A 23,369-nucleotide genomic window follows, 5' to 3' on the forward strand; every position below is an offset into this window, starting at 1 on the left:
TTTTTCTCAATGTGCAGCGCCCTCTTGTGGCTATACTTCCAGAGAGAAAGTAACTGGCTGGTTGACATTTTGAAAGGCAGATGATCAAACTAATCCATCTGTGTTGCTTAAAAGACAAAAATCAAACACAAGAAAATAGCAACGGGGTTTGACCAATTTTATTGGAAATCAATATCTGTCTTATAGTACAATATATCAGTGAAGAGGGTATTATCATCTGGGAGATGTTTGATATGCGTGGATCTGCTGGGCGGTCAGAGACGGACGCATTTTGTTGAGCGAACGCAGGAAATGGGTGTGTTTGATGGCTGAAGCCTCCATGTTCTCGTCCAGCAGCGCCAAGAGAGCAGCCTGGGACATAAAAATGTGTTTCAGATATGTTTTCAGATACAGCAGAATTTAATTATGTATTTATTGACGAGTTTGAGAACACTGCCCTCACCTCCTTACACAGATTTTCCAGGTCAGCTCCAGAGTAAAGTTTAGTCTCTGCAGCCAGCTCCTCTAGACACACATCAGCATCAACGGGCATGGACTTTGTGCAGACTTTAAGGATGGCACTCCGGGCCTTGACACACATATTGATGCACATATTAAGATAGCTGATCAAACATGTTGAGATTTGAAAGATGCCCTATATTATCTTTTACATCCCGCATGCAAGTCGTTAATTTTGATGTCATACATCTTAAAGGCCTTCAGATGAATATTTTACCTGCTGATCAGGCGGTGGAACATAGATGATGTGGTCCAGCCTGCCAGGCCTGCGGAGGGCGCTGTCTAAACAGTCAGGTCTGTTTGTGGCGGCAACAACCATCACATCTTTGTTGCATACTTCCTGACAGTCCAACTGTCCAACAGAGAGGGAAAAAAACAACAAAACAGCCTATTATATCAGACGTCTGATGCTGATGAGATTTGGTGTTTCAAAGGCATTTTATAAAACATCTCACCTCCCCCTGTGTGGGACACTCCATTCCCTCTGCCTGGAGAACCTTCTCTGCCCCTCTTCTCTCCAGGGTCTTCAGACCAATCCCATCCATCTCATTCAGGAGCACAGACAGGAGACGTGTCTGCACACTACTCGGTGTCCCGCTGTTCGACCGTGAGCCGATCAGAGAGTCGATCTCATCCAGGAATAGTATGCAGGGAGCGCAGGCCCGGGCCTGGCGAAACAGCTGCAAAGACATGGTGGGGGGTGTTGGGGTTATGAATGCAACAGCCATAAGGACACAAGCACCACGGTCAGCGTGATAAAGGTTTTAAAAAGAAAGTACCTGCGCTAAAGCCTTCTCCGAGTCACCGACGTATGGGGAGTAGAGGTCGGCACCGCTGACAGACAGGAACGTGCAGTGGGAGGATGTGGCTGCAGCTTTAACAAGCGTCGTCTTTGCACATCCTGGAGGTCCGTAGAGCAGCACGCCACGAGGCCGAGACAGTCCCAGACGAACAAACGCCTCGGGGTATCTCATAGGCCACTCAATGCTCTGATGCGGAAACACAATATATAACATATACAGGGAGAATAAATGTCAACAGGGTAATTTAGACACGCCACTCATTTAGCTACCTGTCTTAGCTTGATCTTGACTTCATCCAGGCCTCCTATTTGCTCCCAAAGCAGCGGAGAGAGCTCCGTCCTGCCCAGGCTGCTCCTCAGGCACGAGGGACGCACCACCTTCAGGGCCTCCCCGAAGTGCTTCATATCCACCGTCTGCTCTGCTGAACCCTGACATCAAAACGGTCCCGGAAAAAAGATAAAACAGATTTAAACATCTATGTTGTTTCCAAAGAGTGTAGAGTGTGTGCATCAAACTAATGAGTTTGCAAATCTAAACTCTATATTTCACCGAAAAAGTTGACACATTTTATTGTTACTGAAAAAAGAAAAGTTTGATTTAAATTTGATGCAGGCAGTCTTTTCAAAGAGTCGGAACAGGGTCAAAAGAGGCTGGAAAAGTTGTGTACAACTTAAGAAACAAACCTGGTATGACATTCAGCAGTGAATCCACTAAATTAGTTTGAGAATAAATATTGAACAGATGTGATCTTTAATGACTTTAGGCAGCATGCCTGTAGTGAACTACAGCACCCATGCTTTAAAAACTGTGAACAAAGTTCATTTCTGCATCCACAAATTCTAGTTTAACTCTATCAATCTTGGACATCTGAGAATGCCAAATGATATATACAGGTTTAAGAGCAGCGTCTATGATGTCTTCTTCTGGATGAAGGTGCTAAATTACAGTCTGGACATATTGCAGGACAGGGCTCTGTCGTAAAAGAGGTTAATATGTTGCTTTATTAATGAAAAGTAAGAGCAACTGATATATCAAGCAAGAACTGGAAAAGCTGTCGTTTCTAAAATTGCAGCAGTGATTCTCCTGAGCTTCACAATGCCCCCAAAGGGGTGATAAACCACAGTCGGTAAAAGTTTCACCGCAGGATTAATGAAAACTGAAGGGAAACGCTTGAGTATTCTAAAGGTGGGGTATGGCCCGATAACGGGGGCAAAGTGGTGACATCTGCTAAGCTACAAGATGTTTCAGTTCAAGTGAAAAAATTTGAGTTTCAGTGAGAAATATTCCTGTCGTTACCTTTGCATTTTCTCGTGCAGCTTGCATGGCAGCTTCCCTGCAAAGAGCACTGAGATCTGCTCCTACGTATCCGGTAGTTCTTTGGGCGAGGTCAGCCATGTTCACGTCGGGACACACAGGCATCTTCTCACACAGAACGGACAAGATGGCTTTTCTCTGCGGCAAGGTGGGAGCGCCGATGATGACCTGAATGAAAGACAAATACTCAGAGGCTCGTGTATCTGCACCAATCTACTGCTCTGATGAATTATATTGTCCCTCTGCACGAAGAAAAAGATGAACCTTATTGGATGAAATGTGACTAAGTACCTCTCTGTCAAATCTTCCAGGTCTCCGCAGTGCCGGGTCTAAGCTGTCCGGCCTGTTGGTGGCTCCGGCGATGAGGAAGTGGTCCGACTGGTCCATCCCGTCCATCAGTGTGAGAAGCTGAGCCACCAGCCGGTTCTCCGGTGCAGATGAGCCAGTTCTCCTGGGAAACAGGGAATCCAGCTCGTCCAAGAACAACACGCAGGGACCCTCTTCTGCTGCAGACCGAGCCCGTTCAAAGACCGCTCGTAACGTCTCCTCACTCTCACCCGGCCGTGTTCCGACCACCTGAAATAATCATTCTCCATTATCACTTACAATCAGCCGCATATGTTCACAGGTTGTTGCTCTAAATCCTTGGCAAAATAAAGATATTAAAGGGGACCTATTATGGCATCTAATACCTATTTTAAACAGGCCTTGAATGTCTTAAAAACGAGCTTTTGATTGTTTTTGCTAAATAAATGAGAAATTCAGCCTCTTAGCCATGTCTCTATCTTCCCATTCTCTAACCTCATTATCTATGCAGGATTCTGAGTGGGCGGGGAGGCTATGTAATGAGGCACTGTGCTGATTGGCTGCCTGAATGACGCGATACACCGCTACAAAAAAATGGCGGAAGCTCCGGCCGGTGGAGTTAGTTGTGACGAAAGGGAGCAGAATCTGAACGGCTCGTAGAAGCCACATCACACTGGACGGCTCATCCGGGCGGCTGTACAGACACTGCAGGATTTGGTTGCTTTCGTCCTTCTCTGAGTTGGCAGGCTGAAGGGAAACCACTTTATATATGTTAAAGAGAAAACATGTTTTTCATAATAGGTCCCCTTTAAGTTTATATTTTAGTGTAAAAAAATCAATTTACACTTTACATTTCATCTCTACTGGTTAAACCTTTAAAGAATGTATTTTCATCTCAATGTAAAATCCAATATTTACATTAATAATGGATATTTGGCTCAACAACATTACAATACAAAGTGTACAAAAAAGACAAAATGCTTCATTATTATTTGTCATTTCTGGCCTCAGAATGATTGTTTCTGTTATCAATATTTTTAATTATTGAAGTTCTGTGACTATTTCAGTACATAAACCAATTTCCCACAAAGTTTAGGACCAGTGTAAATGTAGATAAAAAATTAAACGCAATGATCTGTGAATCATTTAAACCTTCTAACTGATATATGCCAAATACACTTTTTTTTTTTTTATTTATTTAACTAATGAACGTTGATGTTTGTTTGAAGAGATGTCATCAACATGTAAAAAAATTAAAAAAAATTTTTTTTAAATTGTGTGAACACCATGTTGGCCGGTGCGCTGCATCAGCTCACTTCACACCAGAGCATTGAAAACGTTTGAGAACTGAGGAATGATATTGTTGCAGTTTTTTGTTTTTCCATTACCGTATTTCTTGATACCGCGACTTCAACTGCTTCACAGTTTCACAATGTGTTACAGATCCAAACATGTGGATCTAACATGTGCATTAACAAACCAACACACGATCATGGATTTGATTAAGGAGACAGGACAGTTTTAGCTGTAAGAAATTCCACATGATCATATACTATATTTCTTGGAAAGCAATAAAATGTCATATCTCTATGGTCTGATGTGCCATATTTGCATTACTTCCTTTTAAATAGAATATTAAAATGATGAGCACACAGTTCGTACTTTTACATAGAACTGTAACATCTCATCAAAAAGCTACCAATCAAATGTTTGATGGATCAGTATGTGTGTACAAACTGTAGATATAATATAAATATATAGATGTAATGTAAAATTATTTCATGGTAACATTAAAGGGGCAATTGCTTTTGAAATCCTAATTAAATTGATTCTCATCTGTCCATGCCACTGGGTTGCTGCAGGAAGTAAAATAAAAAGGATGGATCTATATCAGACTTGGTGTAAAATATATTAGATATTAATTTAGATAAACTTTCTAGTGCAGCTGTGCAATATTACATACACTAAAACTTTTAATGTAAAAACCTCAAATACAATGTGAAATAGTGTGAAGATGATATTTACCTCTGGCCCTCTGACGACCACCATGCTGGCTCCAACCTCTCGAACCACCTTACGGACCAACGCGGTCTTCCCCACTCCGGGAGGCCCCACCAGGAGCACGCCTCGGGGACAGGACACTCCCAGGGAGCTGAGGGTGTTTGGATAGAGCAGTGGCAGCTGCAGCATCTCTCTCAGGGATGCACTCACCTGCAGTAAAGTTCAACATACATGAAGTTAATGAACATTTTGGATAAACCCTGCAGATGAATGTGAGTGAGGTCTTTGCACAGTTTACGCTGACCTCCTCTAGTCCTCCCAGTGGGACTGTGTCCTGGTCCTGTAGTTGACTTTTGTAATGTCGGACCATCTGAACGCCAGCTATCTCCACACCAGTCTTTGAGGTGATGACTCCAGCACTGGTGGACTCTGGATTGACACTGTCTATAACAACATATTTGATTTCTATACCGTAATCCTCCAGGTTTATAACATATCCCTTGTGGACACAAACACCTTTCAGCAGGTCCTTCACAAGCTCGTGAACAACCCGAGGGTGTGTGTGTTTCTTAAAATCTATACTCTGGACTACAACAGTTATTTTAACGCCTTTAAGTTTGGGGCAGGGAACAGGCGTGAGGTGATCCAGCTCCACGCTCAAATGTGTGGGGCGAGAAAACATCAAATTTGGCGTGAAACATTTCAGGTCCATCTGCAGAAACCCCTCCACCAGGTCGTGCCGGGGCCAGGCGGTGCACAGGCAGCTTCCCCCGGACACACACACCAGCACCGGGGAGCCCAGCCTCAGGCCCAGCGCTGACATCAGGCCGGGGCCCAGCCTGCATCTCTGGGAGCCTCTGTCTGAGGGCTCGGCGGACACCAGTCTCAGAGACGCCATCGTCCATCAGCTGCTGTTAGTCGTATACGGCATCTATTATCAAGAAAAATCTATATTATCATCATCATCAACTTTATTTGTGCAGACTTCAAGGTCCATTAAAAAACATACAGACATATACAAACACTAAGAGAACATAAATACATAAAAAACAACAGCTACAACAAGAGACACTTAATTTATATTATACTATGATTTATCCTTATATTTCATACTGCAATGTCATTTGGGCAAGTGCCTTCATGAGCAACCTCAACTGTATCTTAATCCTGCAAAAACGCTTGATCAAAATGAACACATTCTCCAATACTTACTAGATCCACCCCATTGTTCAAATCCCTAAGTATTTTCCCTATTTTTGCTGTAAATGTTTTTCAGATTTGTCTTTTTGTCTATCAATCCATTCACAAGCTACTTCCAACCTGTTTTCATTCTTTATTTCAATTCAATTCCCAAATTCATCACTTTAATACTAGGTCTGCAAACAATCTCCATCACACCCTTTTTCAGGTCTACTTTTTCCCAATTTTCAACTAGAATCAGAGGTTCCTCTTTATTGGAACACCTTACCACACCATATTAGAGAATGCTCGAGTACAAATAATTTCAAAAAATAAATCACAAAATTTTTGCTAGTCCAACTTAGCAAAGCTTAACCATTCATTTCCAGTTCTTCTCTGCAAACCCTCATTAGATTCCTGTTTGTTTTCTAGTAATTTAGCCTATTTTCCTTAAGGGTTTTTTTTGTTCCTCCCGCACATTTTCTGTTATATTGTATTTTTTTTTATACATACTGTTCGTCTGTACTTTTTAAAACTCTTGTATATTTTTATGTGCAAATAAACTAAACTAAACTAAATCACACTTGTCATTTAACAGACACATGCAGCGTGGAGTTTAGCTACTAGCGAGAAAATGTGCTACAATAACCTCATATAATTACTGCTAGACAGAAACTGCAACTCACTAACTAAGGTGAAAATGGTCGCCACTGATCCACGGCAGTTAAAACTGATCAATGTCGATCATAGCGGCTTCATGCTTCATAGCTTCATAGCAGCTCATGTTTACAAAATCCATGTGCAACAGTTAAAAAAAGATGGCCAACAAAAGCCTTTGCCTGTTCTAGGAGTCTGGAAGTTTCCAATAGTCCCTTTTACTTTAAATATTTTATATTAAATAAAAAAAGGATATCATAACTAGACTACAATTATTACAAATTTAAAATTCGCTGTAAGTTCCACATCAAAATTCCGAACATACGCACAAATCTATTATTTTAGATACAGTAACTCACTCAATTGAGGAAACGTCTTGGTCGTCCAACATTTTGTTTCCATGGCTCTTTGGCGCCGCCCTGCGGTCAGAAAAGAAACTACATTTAATTTAAAAATACAATTTCTCATTAAAAGTATTACTTTTACATAGTTTATTTAAATTACATTGGAAACAGGTCACTACGTGGCTTTTCATATATACGTATACCTTTGATTGCTGTTACTAATTCCAGCATGTTAATGACTCCGTTAACTCGCAGGATGATAACTACAAGTTCATCTGCTCCATGGGTGGTTATGGGTAAAGTCACGTGGTCGCTATTTATATATAAATGGAGCAGCCGTGAAATCGAAACTGTGGTGACTGTGAAACTGTCCTTCTGTGAGAGCAGTCGGCCATCACACAGGTGACCCTGCTGCTGAGGAGGTTGAACATCTAACCTGCTCTTTCTGACACTCTGAAAGGCAAGTTTCTCCACTGGTTTCTTGGTTAACAATGAATGACTGAAAGTTGGAGAGAGGAGACTAACTGACTGTGGTGCAGTGAATGAAATCATGCTGTGTTTTCCCACTACTATCTGTACTGTATTAGACATTCTTACACTTAGTAGTGTGTTTTCATTAAAGGTCATTACATGAAACATGTCCCCAGCCAGTTTCCATTGTGTACAAGGTTGTTTCTGCATGTGAACTTTCCTCAAGGCTGACAGCAACTTTCTCTGAGCACCAACTCCTGCCACTGTTCACAGCAACCAGGCCAGACTTGGCAGGGTTTCCCTCTGTGCCGTCATATTTCCAGATCTCGCGAACAAGCCTGGGATGTGTAACAGTTCCGGGCCTTAAGGGTGCATGGGTTGTGTCCTGCGGGGCTGAAATGTCACTCTGCTGCCTGGCGGCCTTGCAGCACAAGTGTGTCACTGGGGACATTCAGGACCTGTTCAAGGAAACCAGCATGTTCTGTGTCATTTGACAGCGGATGCAGAAGCAGTGCTAAACCTATCACCTTGTCTCTGCTATTTTGTTTTCATAGTCAAGAGCCAGCAGGAGTCTTAGGGAGGACACCCAGTCAGCCGCCATGTCGACCCTTCTGCGCTCCATTGCCAGCCACTGTCTCGTTTTGTCACATAGACGTGTCCAACAGAAAGGACTTGGAAGGAGGCATTTCAGGACTTTCCCTGTGTTAGGGGACCAAGCATCTGCCAAAGGTAAGGAATGCACAGCTCTCACGAAGTTTCTCAGCTTAACCTTACAGCATTGCTGGCTGTGTTTGCCTGCTCGGTCTCTGGGTTTGGATTTCCTCTATGTCTGAGTTGTGAAATAGGAACATAACGGTTCACTCAAGGACACTTTTCTTTCGGCCTGGAGGAGTGAAAATCTCCTCAGAGCATGAAAAGTTTGCAGCAGGTTTCCCAAAATAGCCAAATCTGCTGTGAAACAGGCAATAGCCTCTCTCGCCGACCTGTAGGTGCTGCTAACGTCTAACAGAACACGAGAGGTCAGTCAGAGGTGACATGTCAAATCTTAATCCCTGCCTGGCTGATTCTCTTAAGAGAAATTGTTTATGCGGTCTGTTTGCAGAGCACATGTCACAGAGTGTTTTGTGAGAGTTTTATGAGTTACAGAGAGCTTTTAGCAGGGAATTTTGAGTGCGTCTTCAAGGGTGCAGGCCTCTCTCTGTGGTGGTGGCGTGGCGCCAATCACCTGCTACTTTTGTCACTGTGACGGCGAGGTCACTGTGCCATGTACGGAGAGAAATGTGTAACCCGATGCTGTTCCCAGCCACACGCATGCTCTGTTGTGTGGCGGCATTAAAAACAAACCAGCTCCCCTTGTTCTTTTGTTGAACATTTGTAGGACAGATTGGCTTTTTTTTTTAAATGAGACCTAATGAGTTGCAAACTAAACCACCGGCTTGTTTGTGTATTCAGGCATCCCATACAAGAACCTGGTGGTTGGAGTTCCTAAGGAGACTGTGCAGAATGAGCGCCGTGTGGCGCTGTCACCTGTGGGGGTCCAGGCGCTGGTCAAACTGGGCTTCCAGGTGCACGTTGAGAGTGGAGCTGGTGACGAATCCAAATTCTCTGACCAGCAGTACAGAGACGCAGGAGCCACCATCACTGACATCAAGGGAGCGTTTGAGTCAGATTTGGTCCTAAAGGTTGTACACGTCATTATTCTGCTAATTAGCTTACCCCTCTACATTTTAGGTACGCATATCACTGAATATGCTGTTGCAGTTTTCATTTTTTCTCACTTGTTAACATTGTTTTTCTGGCTTCAGGTCCGAGCCCCGAGTCTGACTGAGGCAGATCTCCTGAAGCCCAAATCCACGTTGGTGAGCTTCATCTATCCAGCACAGAACCCAGAGCTTATGTCAAAGCTGTCACAGAGGCAGAGCACCGTGCTGGCCATGGACCAGGTGCCCAGAGTCACCATTGCACAGGGCTACGATGCGCTCAGCTCCATGGCTAACATCGCTGGGTAAAGGGACATGTTGATCAACACACAAATTCATGTGCGTGCAGCCATTTAGGAATGTTTGGTTCCAGTAACTTGGATTTTTGTTTTGTAGATACAAGGCTGTGGTTCTGGCTGCCAACCACTTTGGCAGATTCTTTACTGGACAGATTACAGCTGCAGGAAAAGTACCTCCAGCTAAGGTGACTTTCCTCCCGGTCTCCAAATCAGGACAGATTTCTGTTTATTTTTTTTTTTTTTCACAATTAAAATATCAAATGTGGACTGGAAGTCCTGGTACAAAGTGTGTTTTTGATCTCTGCAGGTTCTGGTTATTGGTGGTGGAGTGGCAGGTTTAGCAGCAGCAGGGGCTGCCAAGTCCATGGGAGCCATAGTCAGAGGATTTGACACCAGGTATGAGATGAAAAGGAATAAAAACACATCACTTCCCATTTTTTTAGACTTAGTGTTGATCGTGTAAGGGTTTGACAATAAGCTTGACTGTTTGTCATCTCTCAGGCCAGCAGCTCTGGAGCAGTTCAAGTCATTTGGAGCGGAGCCTTTGGAAGTAGATATCAAAGAGTCTGGCGATGGGGTAGGAGGTTATGCCAAGGAGATGTCAAAAGAGTTCATCGAGGCCGAGATGGCTCTTTTTGCCAAGCAGTGTAAAGAAGTCGACATTATTATTACCACTGCCCTGATTCCAGGTCAGTCACTTTTGTCCTTATTTTTACAACTTCATAAAACTGGATTAAATTGTTGCTCACCAGCATTGAACCAAATAACAGATGTCTTTGTGTGTGGTGGGGTCTTTCTGTTGCTCTGACATAATGTTTAACTGATGAACCCAATGAATATTACCACTCACCCCTGTAAGTGTGCTGATTTCTGTTGCCTGGAAACTCTTAATCCTCAGCTGACGGCAGCGCTGCCTGCCCGTAACCGATACAGAACACTTCAGATTTGCTGCTGAACACAAAGTCGGTCATCTAAGGGCGTGCATGTGTTTGCAGGAGTTGGTGGGAGCTTAAATAAATATAACTGAAGATAAGGTTAGAGTTTATTGATAACACAACAGGGGGGACTATAACATTTAATAAGTAGACAAATATCTGGACTGTATGTACACAAGTATCTGACTGTGCACAGAAATATCTACAGTGCATAATTATTCATTAACTCCCAAAAACACTTCAAAGCAAGGTTGATACGGAACTAACTAAATGTGTGCACCCATTATGATGAATACAAGATTATTTACTTGTAAATTGTCTAATTGGAAATACAACAACCGGAGTCGCCCATGTGGGTCTGCTGGGTCTCGGTAGGAAGAATCCTACCAAGGAGCAAACCAGGGACTGTCTTGTTGTGAGGCAGCAGTGCTAACCACTACGCCTCCGGGCCACTATATATTTAAACTTGACCATAATCTCAGTGTCCAAAACCTGGATGTTCCCTGGAGCATGCGGCAGGATTGGCCTGCGGAAGTCGATCACCATCTGTTTTGTTGTCTTGGTGTTTACGAGCACGCGGTTTTGCTCACTCCAGTCTCCCGTTGGTCCTCACAAAACCAGCAAATGTAGCGTCATCAGAACATCTAAAGGTGTCAATGGTTTGTCTTGTTTGGGAAGTCCATTGTGGAGAGGAAAGGTGAGTGTAGCGCCCCCTTGGGCTGACCCCCGTATTGCAGACACAGTCAGACAGCCTCACGTATCATGGTCTGTTGGAGCTAGTTGATCATCCTTGCAGTCAGGTGACGGTCCACCCAGCTCCACCCAGCTTCCCCTGCAGCGGTGCCGGTTGCATGGTGTTGGAAGGACTGGAAAGATGAAAGAACATAACTCCAGCGCTCCCAGTGGTCTTCAGGTGAAACTGCATCTTGTGCAGCAGGTAGAAGACGAAGTCATTGACGACAATCATAAAAAAATTACCGAAATTTACAATGTCTGATTGGCAGATGCTTGACACTAACACTTCAAGCTAATTTCCGGGCTAATTTTGCATTGTTTCCAGTAATGTAAGAGGGAATTAATATTGCATGTGTGAGTGTTCAATATCATTATTCACACATATTGTATACATATGGATAGATAAACAGTTGGTAGAATAAACTGTTAGTTCTTGCAGCTGTAAACATAATCACTACCTAATTTTTCAAATGAAAAGTTTGAAGTCGTATTTGGATAACATTATTTAATTTATGGGTAGCATTTGTTTGCTGTACAGACTATATTTTCACAAACATTTTTAGTTGGATTTTAATATTATGGTGTTCAATGCTTATTCAATAAAAACTATAAAGAAAAAAACAACAACCTTTGTCTGGTTAAAGCAGTATAAATGTTTAAAGGAATATGAATTACTCTTTGTGGATTTTCACTTGGACACACTCTTCTTATGTCATGTTGGGTGCCAAAAAACAACAACAAAATGGCTCTACCAAGATACCAGACTGGAGCCATCAAAACATGGACGTCACCTTCCCTGGGCTTCGGGTTCCTGGTCCCAAAGCCACAAACAATGCTAACAGTCTAATGATTTTGTTAAAATGCAGGATGCAAAGCCAGTCAGAGGACCGGCTTACATTTATGCCAGATCCAAGCTGTATAAATGCTTTTACAGCGACACTCTACTTGCTAACAATGATTGCTGAACCAGTAAGAAGCACATGCTGCAATGTGCAGTTTTGAAAACGGTCCATGCTTGGTCTCTGATAACAACGTGATGAGCGTTGTATTGAGCGAGTATTTTCTGCCTCCTTAACCTTAAAGGCTAAAAAAAGGTTCTTCCTAGCAGATTTATTGCTTTGTGCGTGGCAAAAACCCTTTCATAGTTAACATTTAGGGGGGAGAATATTTAAAATGATCTCTGCAGGGTGAGAAATTAAGGCTCCTAATTGTAGTTCACAGCCAAACATGGCTTTGTTCGATACGTGATTGAGACCGCGTCTGTAGACCTCTGCAGTTTAGGAAACTTGCCCACAGAAGTGGACACTCCCATCAACCCTCTTCATAGGGCTGGGCGATATATCGAGATTTTAATATACATCGATATATTTTCAAACGCGATATGGTACGAGACTATCGATTTAGAAAAAAAAAAAAATTATGATTTTGATATAGCTTATTTTGTGACAAATTGACTTGAATGTTTTATTTGAGATTTGCACAAATGTTTTATTTGCACAACCGTCAACCTCAGTGGAAAAGTCTGCCTGTTACTGTCTACATTGTATTAATTCGACAGTGTATTTTAATCTAATTGTTATGCAGGAAAGGGATATTTGTTTTATTTTATTCTATAAGCATTTTTATTCTATATATGCAGGCAGTTTATTTTTATTTCATTTGTTTTATACATTTTGATATTGTGCAGACCTCTGTTAATAAAGGAACCTGTGTGACATTTGGCACGAGGCTTTGTATTAAAACTGACTTTTTTTTTTTAAGGGTTTGCCTCAGAAAAAAATGAAGCTAACAGAGATGCTATAATGCTTTGGGGGAAACCCCAATTATGGCAGAGAAAAAATATCGATATATATCGAGTATCGCCATTTAGCTAGAAAATATCGAGATATGACTTTTGGTCCATATCGCCCAGCCCTACCTCTTCATGATGGCACGACCACACTCTAATCCGCCTGTGATAGTAAATCTGTCCCTACATGTGGTTTCACTACGCTCTTAAGTGCTCACACGCTTCTCATTACACTACAAATTGGTTGTATCTCACTTGTCTGTGGCTCTGTTACTGTGCAGGGAAGAGGGCTCCCATTTTGATTAAGAAGGAGTTTGTGGAGTCCATGAAGGACGGCTCTGTGGTGGTGGATCTAGCCGCGGAGGCCGGGGGCAACATCGAGACCATCAGGCCTGGAGACCTGTATGTTCACAAGGTGAGGTTTTTAAATGTTCAAAAGTGCTTCTGATGTTGGCCAAACTGCTGATGGACTGCTCTACTTCCTCCCTTTTTATTAACTAGGGAGTAACAAATATCGGCTTCACAGACCTTCCCAGCCGCATGGCCTCCCAGGCTAGCACCCTGTACTCAAACAACATCCTGAAGCTGCTCAAGGGCATCAGCCCAGACAAGGAATACTTCCACTACGAGCCCAAAGAAGAATTTGACTACGGAACAATTGACCATGTCATCCGTGGGACCGTTGTCATGAAGGTTGGTTTGTATTTGTTATAAATGTCGTCTGGCAGGTTTCCTCACAGCATGAGCTATCAGATCCTGTCAAGCTGAGACACTGGGCCAAATGAGTACTAGAAACCCAGTCCCAGCTGGGAATAGCTCAACTTGGATCCCTGGAACAATGTTATGAACATTTCAAAATATACTTTTCCAGGAATTATCCCTTTGACACATTGTTTATGGCAGTGAAAGCATGCAACCCCACCAGGACATATCAGTTTTCCCTTAGTTAAACTAAGCATTGTTCAAGCTCCTTAGAAGAGAATGTATCTTTTGTGAACCACTGGTAACTAGTCTGTGATTGTTGTTTGTTCACTATAATCTCCTGTAAATCCTCAAGTTTGTATTTTGAGTGCTCCCACCAGCCACTGAAATTCCCCATCATTCATAACTCGGTCAGAATGTGTTATTCTCACGCAAAAAACCTTGTAACCATCCTGTGTTTTCACATTGGTCCTCTTTTTCTTTTGTCTGTGTGTGCACGCTCTGGCCTCTCCAGGAAGGCAAGAACATGTTCCCGTCCCCCCTCCCTAAAACGCTGCCACCAGCCCCGGTCAAACAGAAAACAGTCGCGGAGTTGGCGGCTGAAAAAACTGCGACCGTTTCCCCCTTCAACCGCACCATGACCTCTGCCGGCGTATACACTGCAGGTCAGGAACAAACAAATCCACGTGGACGTTACGGTCATGTTGCATAGAATTACATCAGTCGGGTTTAGTTTTGTTTTAGTTCAGGAATGGTGTTGCAGAACCTTTACATGCACTAAGGGCTAAGTAGCAAACTCAAGGAAAATGAAAACCTCAATGTACCAACATTTGATTTCTGTAAAGGGACCCGTACAAAGGATAAAAACAACTACTGTCTTTCTTCGTTGCAGGTGCGTCCACCTGTCTGGCTCTGGGCATCATCTCCCCCAACGCAGCTTTCACGCAGATGGTCACAACCTTCGGTTTGGCCGGGATTGTGGGATACCACACTGTTTGGGGTGTGACGCCTGCTCTGCACTCGCCTCTTATGTCCGTCACCAACGCTATCTCAGGTCAGGAGTCGATATACAGAGAAGTGGTCGCTTTTAGGAACTTAAAAAAAAAAAAAAATACTGTTCTCATTGCTGTCTGTTCCCTCTCTCAGGTCTCACGGCAGTAGGAGGGTTGGTGCTGATGGGCGGAGGTCTAACACCTTCCAGTCTGCCTGAGGGTCTCGCTCTGGCTGCGGCTTTTGTTTCCTCCATCAACATTGCAGGTCCCAAAAATAACTGAGCAGTTTTTGTTGCCCGTCTGACCAAACAGCCACAGTTATTTTCCTTTTTTATTCTGCGCATGTGCAGGTGGTTTTCTGATTACCCAGAGGATGCTGGACATGTTCAAACGTCCCACTGACCCCCCTGAGTACAACTACCTCTATGCGCTGCCAGGGGCTGCGTTTGTTGGGGGATACGGAGCCTCCGTGGCTGCTGGATACAACGTTGAGCAGGTGATGGGATGTGCACTCTGCCATCTCTCAAACATTTGTTCCCAGGAGAAATGTTCTACTTGTAACTGAGTTGCTAGACCCGTTAAAGAGCTACGATACTTGAGGGAAAATACACTTTTTTTTTCCCCCAATTAATTCAAACAGCTTTTCACAGCTAAAGAAGACATTTTATCCTGTTTGGATTTCCCTTCTTTCTTTCAATGTAATATGAAAAAAACAAAAAAAAAAAAACTGTCCAGGTTCTGTTTCCAACAAACTGTCACTCCCAAACAACTTTGAACACATCGTTTTCACACTAGAAGGGAATCTTACAGACAAGGGAGCCAAAAACTAAAGCTTTCAGATAAAGTGAAAAGAATTCCGACTGTATAAATCAAGAAAAATACTATTCTTTTTTTTTTTTTTTTTCTGCACAAAGGATCTTTAGGTTCAGAAAGGTTTCCTGTTGCTTTTTAAAAAGCCGACAGTTTGAGAAAACATCCTTTGATCCATATCAGTTTTAATCCGAGCATCTCAATAACGTAAGATTATGGCTTGAGAGTTAATTGAATGTCGTTAACCTTTTCAGTTTTCATGATCAAATTTGTATTCAGCTCTTATTGCATTAGTCTTTGGAGGTGATCTCAGAAAAGCACGGTAAATGATTTGATTGTATTTTCCTCTTTTGTTCAGATGATGTATTTGGGCTCAGGACTGTGTTGTGTCGGGGCCTTGGCCGGCCTCTCCGCCCAGGGCACCTCTCGTTTGGGGAATACTCTGGGTATGATGGGAGTCGCGGGGGGCATCGCCGCCACCCTCGGGTCCCTCAAACCCTCGCCAGAGCTGCTGGCTCAGATGTCTATGGCCATGGCCACCGGAGGGACCCTTGGTAGGTGCCTCCATGCTAAACTCTTATCGTCAAACTGCTGAAAGACAAACTGCTGAACTGCACAATACTTACTTTGACAGTGATTAGTCACATCAGCACCACCTTACTGGGTATTGGACCAGAATATTGGTTATTACTCTTTAAAACCCTTATAAGCAAACTTTGATATCACGTGAAGGAGACTCGTGACCAGCAAGGCACTTCTGGGGGTTCGGTTTCCCCTTAAAAAGAAACAAGATTAAATGTTGGGAATAGCTCTTTTTTTTTTTTTTTTTGAAGTCCAGCAGTTTGGTTAGAAAATTACAAAAGCATCATGAATGAGTTATAACTTAATAACTTTGCATGTGCCTCCTCTTGGCTTCAGGGAGAGTAATTGATATTTTTTGCTAATTCATAACAGAACATCAATCAGGCTAATTTAACAAGCAAGATGATTAATGCTGGTGTAGCCGACATACACGGGACATAACGGAAGTGTGTTGGGGTTCAGGCAGCGTTAATGTCGCTTTGTCTGTCAGAGAGCAAACCTAAACACCTACCTTAGAGCTCATTACAAAGGCTTTGAAGATTAGGCCCCATAACGGAAAACATGTGTTTTCCTTCTAACCATTAGCTCTTTAGTTTTTACTTAATGATTTTTGCAGTCGGCCAGTGTGCATGAGAATTTGGGCTCCGGTGTTTTGCTTTGCCGTACATAGTAACTCACTGAATCCCTCTGCTGTTTTCTTTCTTTCCGCAGGGCTCACCATTGCCAAGCGTATTGAGATCACGGACTTGCCGCAGCTGGTGGCGGCCTTCCACAGCCTCGTAGGGCTGGCGGCTGTTCTCACCTGCGTTGCCGAGTTCATGATTGAGTTCCCTCATCTGGACACCCACCCAGCAGCAGGCGTGGTCAAGACCGTGGCTTATCTGGGCACATATATCGGCGGCGTCACCTTTAGCGGATCGCTGGTGGCGTATGGAAAGCTTCAAGGTCTGGGCTTCCAATCCCCCAAAAATATTTGTAGCATCTTCAGCGTACAAGTTCATATAGATGTGCGTGTGACGAAAAATAGAGTTAGACTGTCTCTTTAAAGTCTGATAACTGCTGTTCTCTTGGCGGACACGCAAACATCTACAGAAACACACTAATCTTAGCCTCCTATTGTCCTGATTGTCCTTTTCATCTAGTTAAATCCAAAAATCCTCTATTAAATCCAGGCCAGACTGGGGTTTTTGTGTGCATGTGTCAGTCGTGCAACTGATCAAGGGGAACACGAGAGGCTCTCTGGTCATGTGTTATATCGAGGGCAGACCGGGACAGCATGGCTGTGGTTGACGGAGGGGTTGGGGGGCTGATTTTGGGGCAGATTTGCACACAGTTGATTTGAATTAGAGGCCTCTGCAGGAAGTCTGGGGGTCCAAAGACTCAGCCATGTTTCAGAGAAAGGCGAACTTGCGTGTTTCATGTACTCAGTTGACTCTTTATCCCTACAAATGAGTGACAATAATTTCTGACTTTTTGTGTTATTGTTTTTGCGTGTAGGTGTCCTTGACTCTGCCCCCTTGCACCTGCCTGGACGACACATGTTAAATGCTGGTCTGATGGCGGCATCCATGGGCGGCATTGTGCCATTTATGCTGAGTTCCACCTACGGTACCGGCATGGGATGTCTAGTGGGAGTATCTGGGCTTTCTACTATTATGGTGAGTTTCAGTTATCTCTTTAGCTACGGGTGCGCAAAGCAAAAATCATATCTGCAAAAGCATAAAATATTGAACCTTATTTAGTTAAAGGGGACTTATAATGTGAAAGAAATATCACATTTTGTGTACTTGAAAGCAGACATTTAGGTGTCAAACGCGAGTACCAGCTGAAAACCTAAAACGCAGCAAAACCCTGTCACTGTGTTTTTGACTAAAAAAATCTTAAACTCAGCTCAGAGATAAAATGTCCAGCATCTCCATCTTTATCTCCATCCACCTTCACTTCCTGCAGCATTTGCCGTCACCTCTGGAGTAGGTAGTACATGGCTGAATGTTTTTCCTTAATCTGTTCCACCTTTTTTCGTATGTCTTGAAATGCATCAAAACATCAGCCAGGATTAATTTAGATTTTTGTCTGGAGCAACAGATACTGTACCGGTGACTTTTACGATGGTTAATGGATTATGTTTGGGGTTTAAAACTACTCATCAATAATTAAATATCAGATAGGAATCCTCTAATGTTGTTTTCGTCTTAACTGGATGGAGCATTTGTCCCCTCGCTCTCGTAGGGCGTGACGCTGACGGCAGCCATCGGGGGCGCGGACATGCCCGTGGTCATCACCGTTCTAAACAGCTACTCGGGATGGGCTCTCTGCGCTGAGGGTTTCTTGCTGGACAACAATCTCATGACGATTGTTGGAGCCCTGATCGGCTCCTCTGGAGCCATCCTCTCGTATATCATGTGTGTTGTGAGTAGCCGCCAACATTTCCTTGAGCATGTATGAATTAAGACGATATTCTCACTGGAGTCACTGAGCTGCTGTCACCTTCTTCTCCGAGGCTATGAACCGCTCGCTGCCCAACGTGATCCTGGGCGGGTACGGCACCACCTCCACCGCTGGCGGCAAGCCCATGGAGATAGTTGGCACTCACACCGAGGTCAACGTGGACCAGACCATTGACGTCATCAAAGAAGCCAACAGCATCATCATCACACCAGGTACACACTACACAGGCAGTACATGATACAACAAAGTCTACAGAGTATTTATTAAAAAAACGTATTACATTTTCTTAGATGTGCTCTGTGTTGAGGAATACTTTTGTATTGCATCCTAAATGTGGGGATAAAGGCAAGTTCTCTTGCATGGTTCCTCCCATGTAACTTTAGTTACATCCAGTACTAGCTAAACTTATTAGCAAAACTCTGATCCTTCATACAAGCTTGATTTGGCTATTGTATATATCCTATAATTCCTTTTTGATACAAATGTCCCCATTCAGATGGGATTAAAATTATCTGCGGACCTGCGTTGATTTGTAAAATCACGGACGACGTCTGATTTTCATCTCGTCTAAATGCGTGATTTGTAAAATAAAAATTCCTCCAGAAATTACCCACCTTATTTCATCAAACACTGAAGTCATGAGATGATTTGAATCCCGTTCGAATGCACATGTTTGTTCTGGCTCATTGCCAGGATAACTTTGGCAATTGCGGTGCGCAGTGTGGTATTGCAATACAACTTAAGCCTATATCCACCACATATATGTAATGATCTGATATTTTTAGATGATAAAGATACAGAGATGAATCAAAATTAAACTTCACACGGAGACTTGTGGAAAAAAAAAAGGTCTACATCAGCAAGGGAACAATGAAATGACACAAGTGGCTGCATCACGCAGTAAGAAACTGTTAAGTTTACTGTTACCATGGCAATTTAAAACGTAGGCCGTATAACACTTTCTGATTTTGTCACTTGTTAAAATATGATGTGTAGTCAGTGAAATCTAACTTTTAAGTGTGCGGTCAGATGCTATTGAATTCATATTAATATTTAATGTTAAGTAAAAGGTAATTGTTTAATTAAAATGCGAGGCCTCAACGCCACTTCCGGGATCAGTGTCTGTAATTTACGGTGAAACAGACTTCTCTTATCCAGCACGAATGAACTAAACACAGATGTCGGGGTGTAATTTTAGCATTATGCGGTTCCAGAGGTAATTTAAGTCCAGTGTGAACATTACAAATGACTTATTTCACAAGAGTTTTTGTAGACTGTAGACCCTTACAAAGATGGCTAAATTTAAACAAACACACGCAAAGACCATAAATTGAAAGAACACCCATGGAGATTTTTAATTTCTACCCCTTTGCGTGTTACATGTATAATAATCTTTGTTTTAAAATCCAGCTGTTTTGCCTGGCAGAATAAATGTTAATTTTATAAGGTGTGGGTAGATGGGGGGGGGGGAAAACCTCCAGGAAACAACTGTATCTGAGTTTAATTTGACTGAAGGTGTAACATCACGATCTCGTCACAGGATTAAGTGGATCCTCCTCCGGACTCCAGCTGTACCGTCTCAGACTGTCTGATTCAGTTACAACATCTGTCTCTCATTTGATTAACTTCACCTGTCAAAGGTGGAGCCTGACTGATTTGCCAAAATGTGGAGAAGAAAAACAGCAGGCTTTGAGGGGGAAGAAAAAAAAAAGGAATAGCATGGGATAGTGGGGTCCAGGAGTAATGGTAGTGATTGATTAAACATGTGATGGCAACCGAACCACAAGAGGGAGTAGTGTGCTCATAAATAATTCCAGAATCATCTGATGAGCAAACATTGAAAAATGATGGCTGAGATAAAGACCACAAATATTGATTCATCAACTCCAGAAAGCCAGACTTGTCTGACGACCGAATATTTGTTTAGCAGCCTGATCAAGATGAACCACCCCCCGACAGCTTGGATACCAGGATTGCTGTTGTTTTCCAATGGCTTTGGACCAACGCGGAGACAGCTGTGTGGTCCAACATGCTGGTTTGATTACAGAAACAGCGAAAAGTCATAGGAGCTGTTGAATCCAGTGCCAAAACTTCTCCATGCACTGTCAACAACAAAGCACGGCAGTGAGGAAACAGAAGGCTCCGGTTGTCTGGGGAATTAAAAGATACGGGTTATGGGTGACTGGCTTCCAAAAACTCAACAAGGGGAAATGCTGAACTCTGCGAGGTACCTGACCACCAGGGTTAAAAAAGGGTTATGCAGGCACAGGCAAAACTGTTCTTTGCACGCAGGGGTCCCAGATGCTCCCCACACATGCTAAAGTTTCTTAGAAAAATGTATCTCAGACCATTGAAGTGTTCTTTTATTATGATGAAAAGGGGCATGAGGGCATGAAGGGTAAAGGAAAAAAGAGAGAATGAGAGGTTTTATTGTCTCTTTCGATCATGCTTTTATTCAATAAACTATAATTCAGTTTTATTTCAAGAACACTACTTCATATGATGAAAGTTTTGTTCCTGCATTGGTGTTTTAGGCTGGGGTCTGTGTGCAGCCAAAGCTCAGTATCCAATTGCAGACATGGTGAAGATGCTAAAGGAGCAGGGCAAGCAAGTCAGGTGAGTTCCTCCACACATGCCACCTTATTATTATTATTATTATTATTATTATTATTGATCAAAAGGTGGTGAGTTTTCAGTGCAAATAAATTCCGATAACCTCCGACAGGTTTGGTATCCACCCAGTGGCCGGTCGTATGCCTGGACAATTGAACGTCCTCTTGGCTGAAGCTGGTGTTCCCTATGATGTGGTCCTGGAGATGGATGAGATCAATGACGACTTCCCAGGCAAACTCTTTTTAAAATAAATCATCCAAAGGAACAGTTATATTTACTTGTGACACAGTTATCAGTTTGGCAGGACAGTGTTTTGGAGAGTTACTCGATCAGTTTTTGTGTATAAAACATGTCCATGTTTCATCTGCACTTGGAACAGCCGTGCGTGTGGACACGGATAGTTAATCATGCCATGTTATTGGGACAACAGTTGTGTTCTTAGCAACCAGGGACACGGGGTTCTGCTTCTGACGGAGGGATACCGGTGCAGAGCAGGGCTCTAATTGTCTGTTTTCATCTGTCTTCAGTATTAATGCGTAAATGTTTACGATCCACAGAGACGGACTTGACATTGGTCATCGGCGCCAATGACACAGTGAATTCTGCTGCACAAGAAGATCCCAACTCTATTATTGCTGGCATGCCGGTGCTGGAAGTCTGGAAGTCAAAACAGGTACAGCTAGAGCTGTTGATGAAAAACCTCACAGCATCTGTGTACATTAAATTGATCATATCAAAATGTTGTTTCACTGCAGGTGATAGTGATGAAGCGTACGTTGGGCGTAGGCTATGCAGCAGTAGATAACCCCATTTTCTACAAACCCAACACATCGATGTTGCTGGGAGACGCCAAGAAGACATGTGACAACCTGCAGGCCAAGATCAGAGAGACCTTCTACTAGTTATCTAGTCATTATCTTGTTTAAAGAAATAAACAGGTTCATAAGCCTTATATCTCCAGCCTTGGCTTTTGGGATCTATATTTTTGGAGAAGAGATTCATTGGGTCGGGTCAAAATAACATGTTTCCAAGTCTGCGGTGCCCAAAATTCTTGTAACTGTTTTGAAAATTAAGGAAATGCATATCACAGTGGCAAACATGTATTGATTTGTAAATAAAATATTTCAATGTATATTTTGAAGTTTTTTTTTTTTGTTTTTTTTTGCATTATACTGTAAATAAATCATCTGTTTTAAATGTAATTAGGTGCTCAGAGCAAAAATGAAGTCATAAAGACATCAGGGCCCAGTTGTTCAAAAGGTGTAATCTGGGTTAAAACTATTCTCTTATCCAGGATCCCATGATCCCTCTCAGTTTTATCCCAGTTGTTCAAGGCAAAATAGTACATTTTCGACATTATACCAAATCTGGATAAAGAGTGCTCTAAATTAGTCTGCATATCACACTGAAGGCCACTAGGTGAGTAAAAACAAACGGGTAGAATAGCCAACATGGGGTAACCTAAAGTGTATTTAGTTGAAGAAACAAAAAAAATTGAATACTCTGGATTATTTTATTTCTACATTACTGGTCTGTGATGCAAAGTAGCATAAAATGTCAATTGTATGGTTTGAAAACTAGGTTAAAAAATATCAATACATAAATGTATATTTACTACACAATGAATGGTATTTATTTGAGCAGTTTGAATTTAAAAATCACGTTTTGTTCCTGAAATCCCCCCTGAATCTGCTCAATTGATTGGTATCAGAAAAATATTTTTTTTTGGATTAAAGTTATCCCAATGCTACAAAAAAATTTTAAACAACCCAAACTGAGGGCTTTATCTGGATCAAAACCAGGATCGGATTACGTGATCTAATCCAGTGGTTCCCAACCTTTTTTCCTTGGAGCCCCCCCCTACTTGTGTCTAAGACCAGCCGGGCCCGCCGACCCTTACGTACTAGCACCAAAAGAATAAAGTGATTCGTTACAAATTTTTAATTGAAAAAATGAACATTAATTATGTTTTTGTGATACATTTCTCTTTGGTTTACCCTGTACACATATGACTTTGTCTTTCTCACCTTCATTTTGTGTCTCCAATGTATAAAATACACGGAAAATAATTGCAAGGACATAAAATAATTTCTGAAAAATGTCTCTTAATGAGCGCAAACATTTTTAACATTTTTCCTTTAACAACCTGTCAGAGTAGTAGTATGATTAAATGTTGAATGATACAAGTTAA

At 42.4% G+C, this 23,369-nt stretch overlaps 2 protein-coding genes across 3 annotated transcripts; one reads left to right on the forward strand and one right to left on the reverse strand.

Moving 5' to 3' along the window:
- Positions 1-142: 142 nt before the first annotated feature.
- Positions 143-6,860, reverse strand: afg2b (AFG2 AAA ATPase homolog B). Its single transcript, XM_061709530.1, has 11 exons — positions 6,788-6,860; positions 5,227-5,853; positions 4,947-5,132; positions 2,907-3,191; positions 2,598-2,783; positions 1,571-1,729; positions 1,278-1,487; positions 954-1,178; positions 716-850; positions 443-568; positions 143-351 (listed from the first exon to the last, which is right to left on the reverse strand). Exons 2-11 carry the CDS (start codon positions 5,818-5,820, stop codon positions 214-216), a joined length of 2,244 nt encoding a protein of 747 aa, XP_061565514.1. The 5' UTR covers positions 5,821-5,853; positions 6,788-6,860; the 3' UTR covers positions 143-213.
- A 578-nt stretch (positions 6,861-7,438) lies between these two features.
- On the forward strand, positions 7,439-22,310 carry LOC133459747 (NAD(P) transhydrogenase, mitochondrial-like). 2 transcript variants are annotated; one of them, XM_061740014.1, is made up of 22 exons: positions 7,439-7,562; positions 8,128-8,302; positions 9,026-9,255; positions 9,379-9,578; positions 9,670-9,757; positions 9,880-9,968; positions 10,074-10,261; positions 13,313-13,446; positions 13,533-13,724; positions 14,248-14,398; positions 14,626-14,787; positions 14,880-14,990; positions 15,076-15,221; positions 15,894-16,089; positions 16,829-17,062; positions 17,615-17,775; positions 18,347-18,526; positions 18,618-18,777; positions 21,100-21,181; positions 21,291-21,409; positions 21,736-21,851; positions 21,934-22,310. In XM_061740014.1, exons 2-22 carry the CDS (start codon positions 8,173-8,175, stop codon positions 22,078-22,080), a joined length of 3,216 nt encoding a protein of 1,071 aa, XP_061595998.1. In that variant the 5' UTR covers positions 7,439-7,562; positions 8,128-8,172; the 3' UTR covers positions 22,081-22,310. The 2 variants fall into 2 exon arrangements, with proteins under 2 accessions (XP_061595998.1, XP_061595987.1); XM_061740003.1 differs by lacking the exon at positions 7,439-7,562 and having other exon boundaries at positions 7,978-8,302.
- Positions 22,311-23,369: the final 1,059 nt, after the last annotated feature.

The sequence above is a fragment of the Cololabis saira genome, chromosome 2 (assembly GCF_033807715.1).
Source record: "Cololabis saira isolate AMF1-May2022 chromosome 2, fColSai1.1, whole genome shotgun sequence".
Taxonomy (NCBI): Eukaryota; Metazoa; Chordata; class Actinopteri; order Beloniformes; family Belonidae; genus Cololabis; species Cololabis saira.

Excerpts from the sequence above, each read along its gene's own strand:
- afg2b (XM_061709530.1), bottom strand. The coding sequence starts at position 5,820 with ATGGCGTCTCTGAGACTGGTGTCCGCCGAGCCCTCAGACAGAGGCTCC. Across the intron at positions 1,488-1,570 it reads TCAAGATCAAGCTAAGACAG|AGCATTGAGTGGCCTATGAG; the intron begins GTAGCTAAATGA and ends TTTCCGCATCAG. Across the intron at positions 569-715 it reads TTCCACCGCCTGATCAGCAG|GCCCGGAGTGCCATCCTTAA; the intron begins GTAAAATATTCA and ends ATGTGTGTCAAG.
- LOC133459747 (XM_061740014.1), top strand. The coding sequence starts at position 8,173 with ATGTCGACCCTTCTGCGCTCCATTGCCAGCCACTGTCTCGTTTTGTCA. Across the intron at positions 13,447-13,532 it reads GAGACCTGTATGTTCACAAG|GGAGTAACAAATATCGGCTT; the intron begins GTGAGGTTTTTA and ends TTTATTAACTAG. Across the intron at positions 21,410-21,735 it reads GATCAATGACGACTTCCCAG|AGACGGACTTGACATTGGTC; the intron begins GCAAACTCTTTT and ends TACGATCCACAG.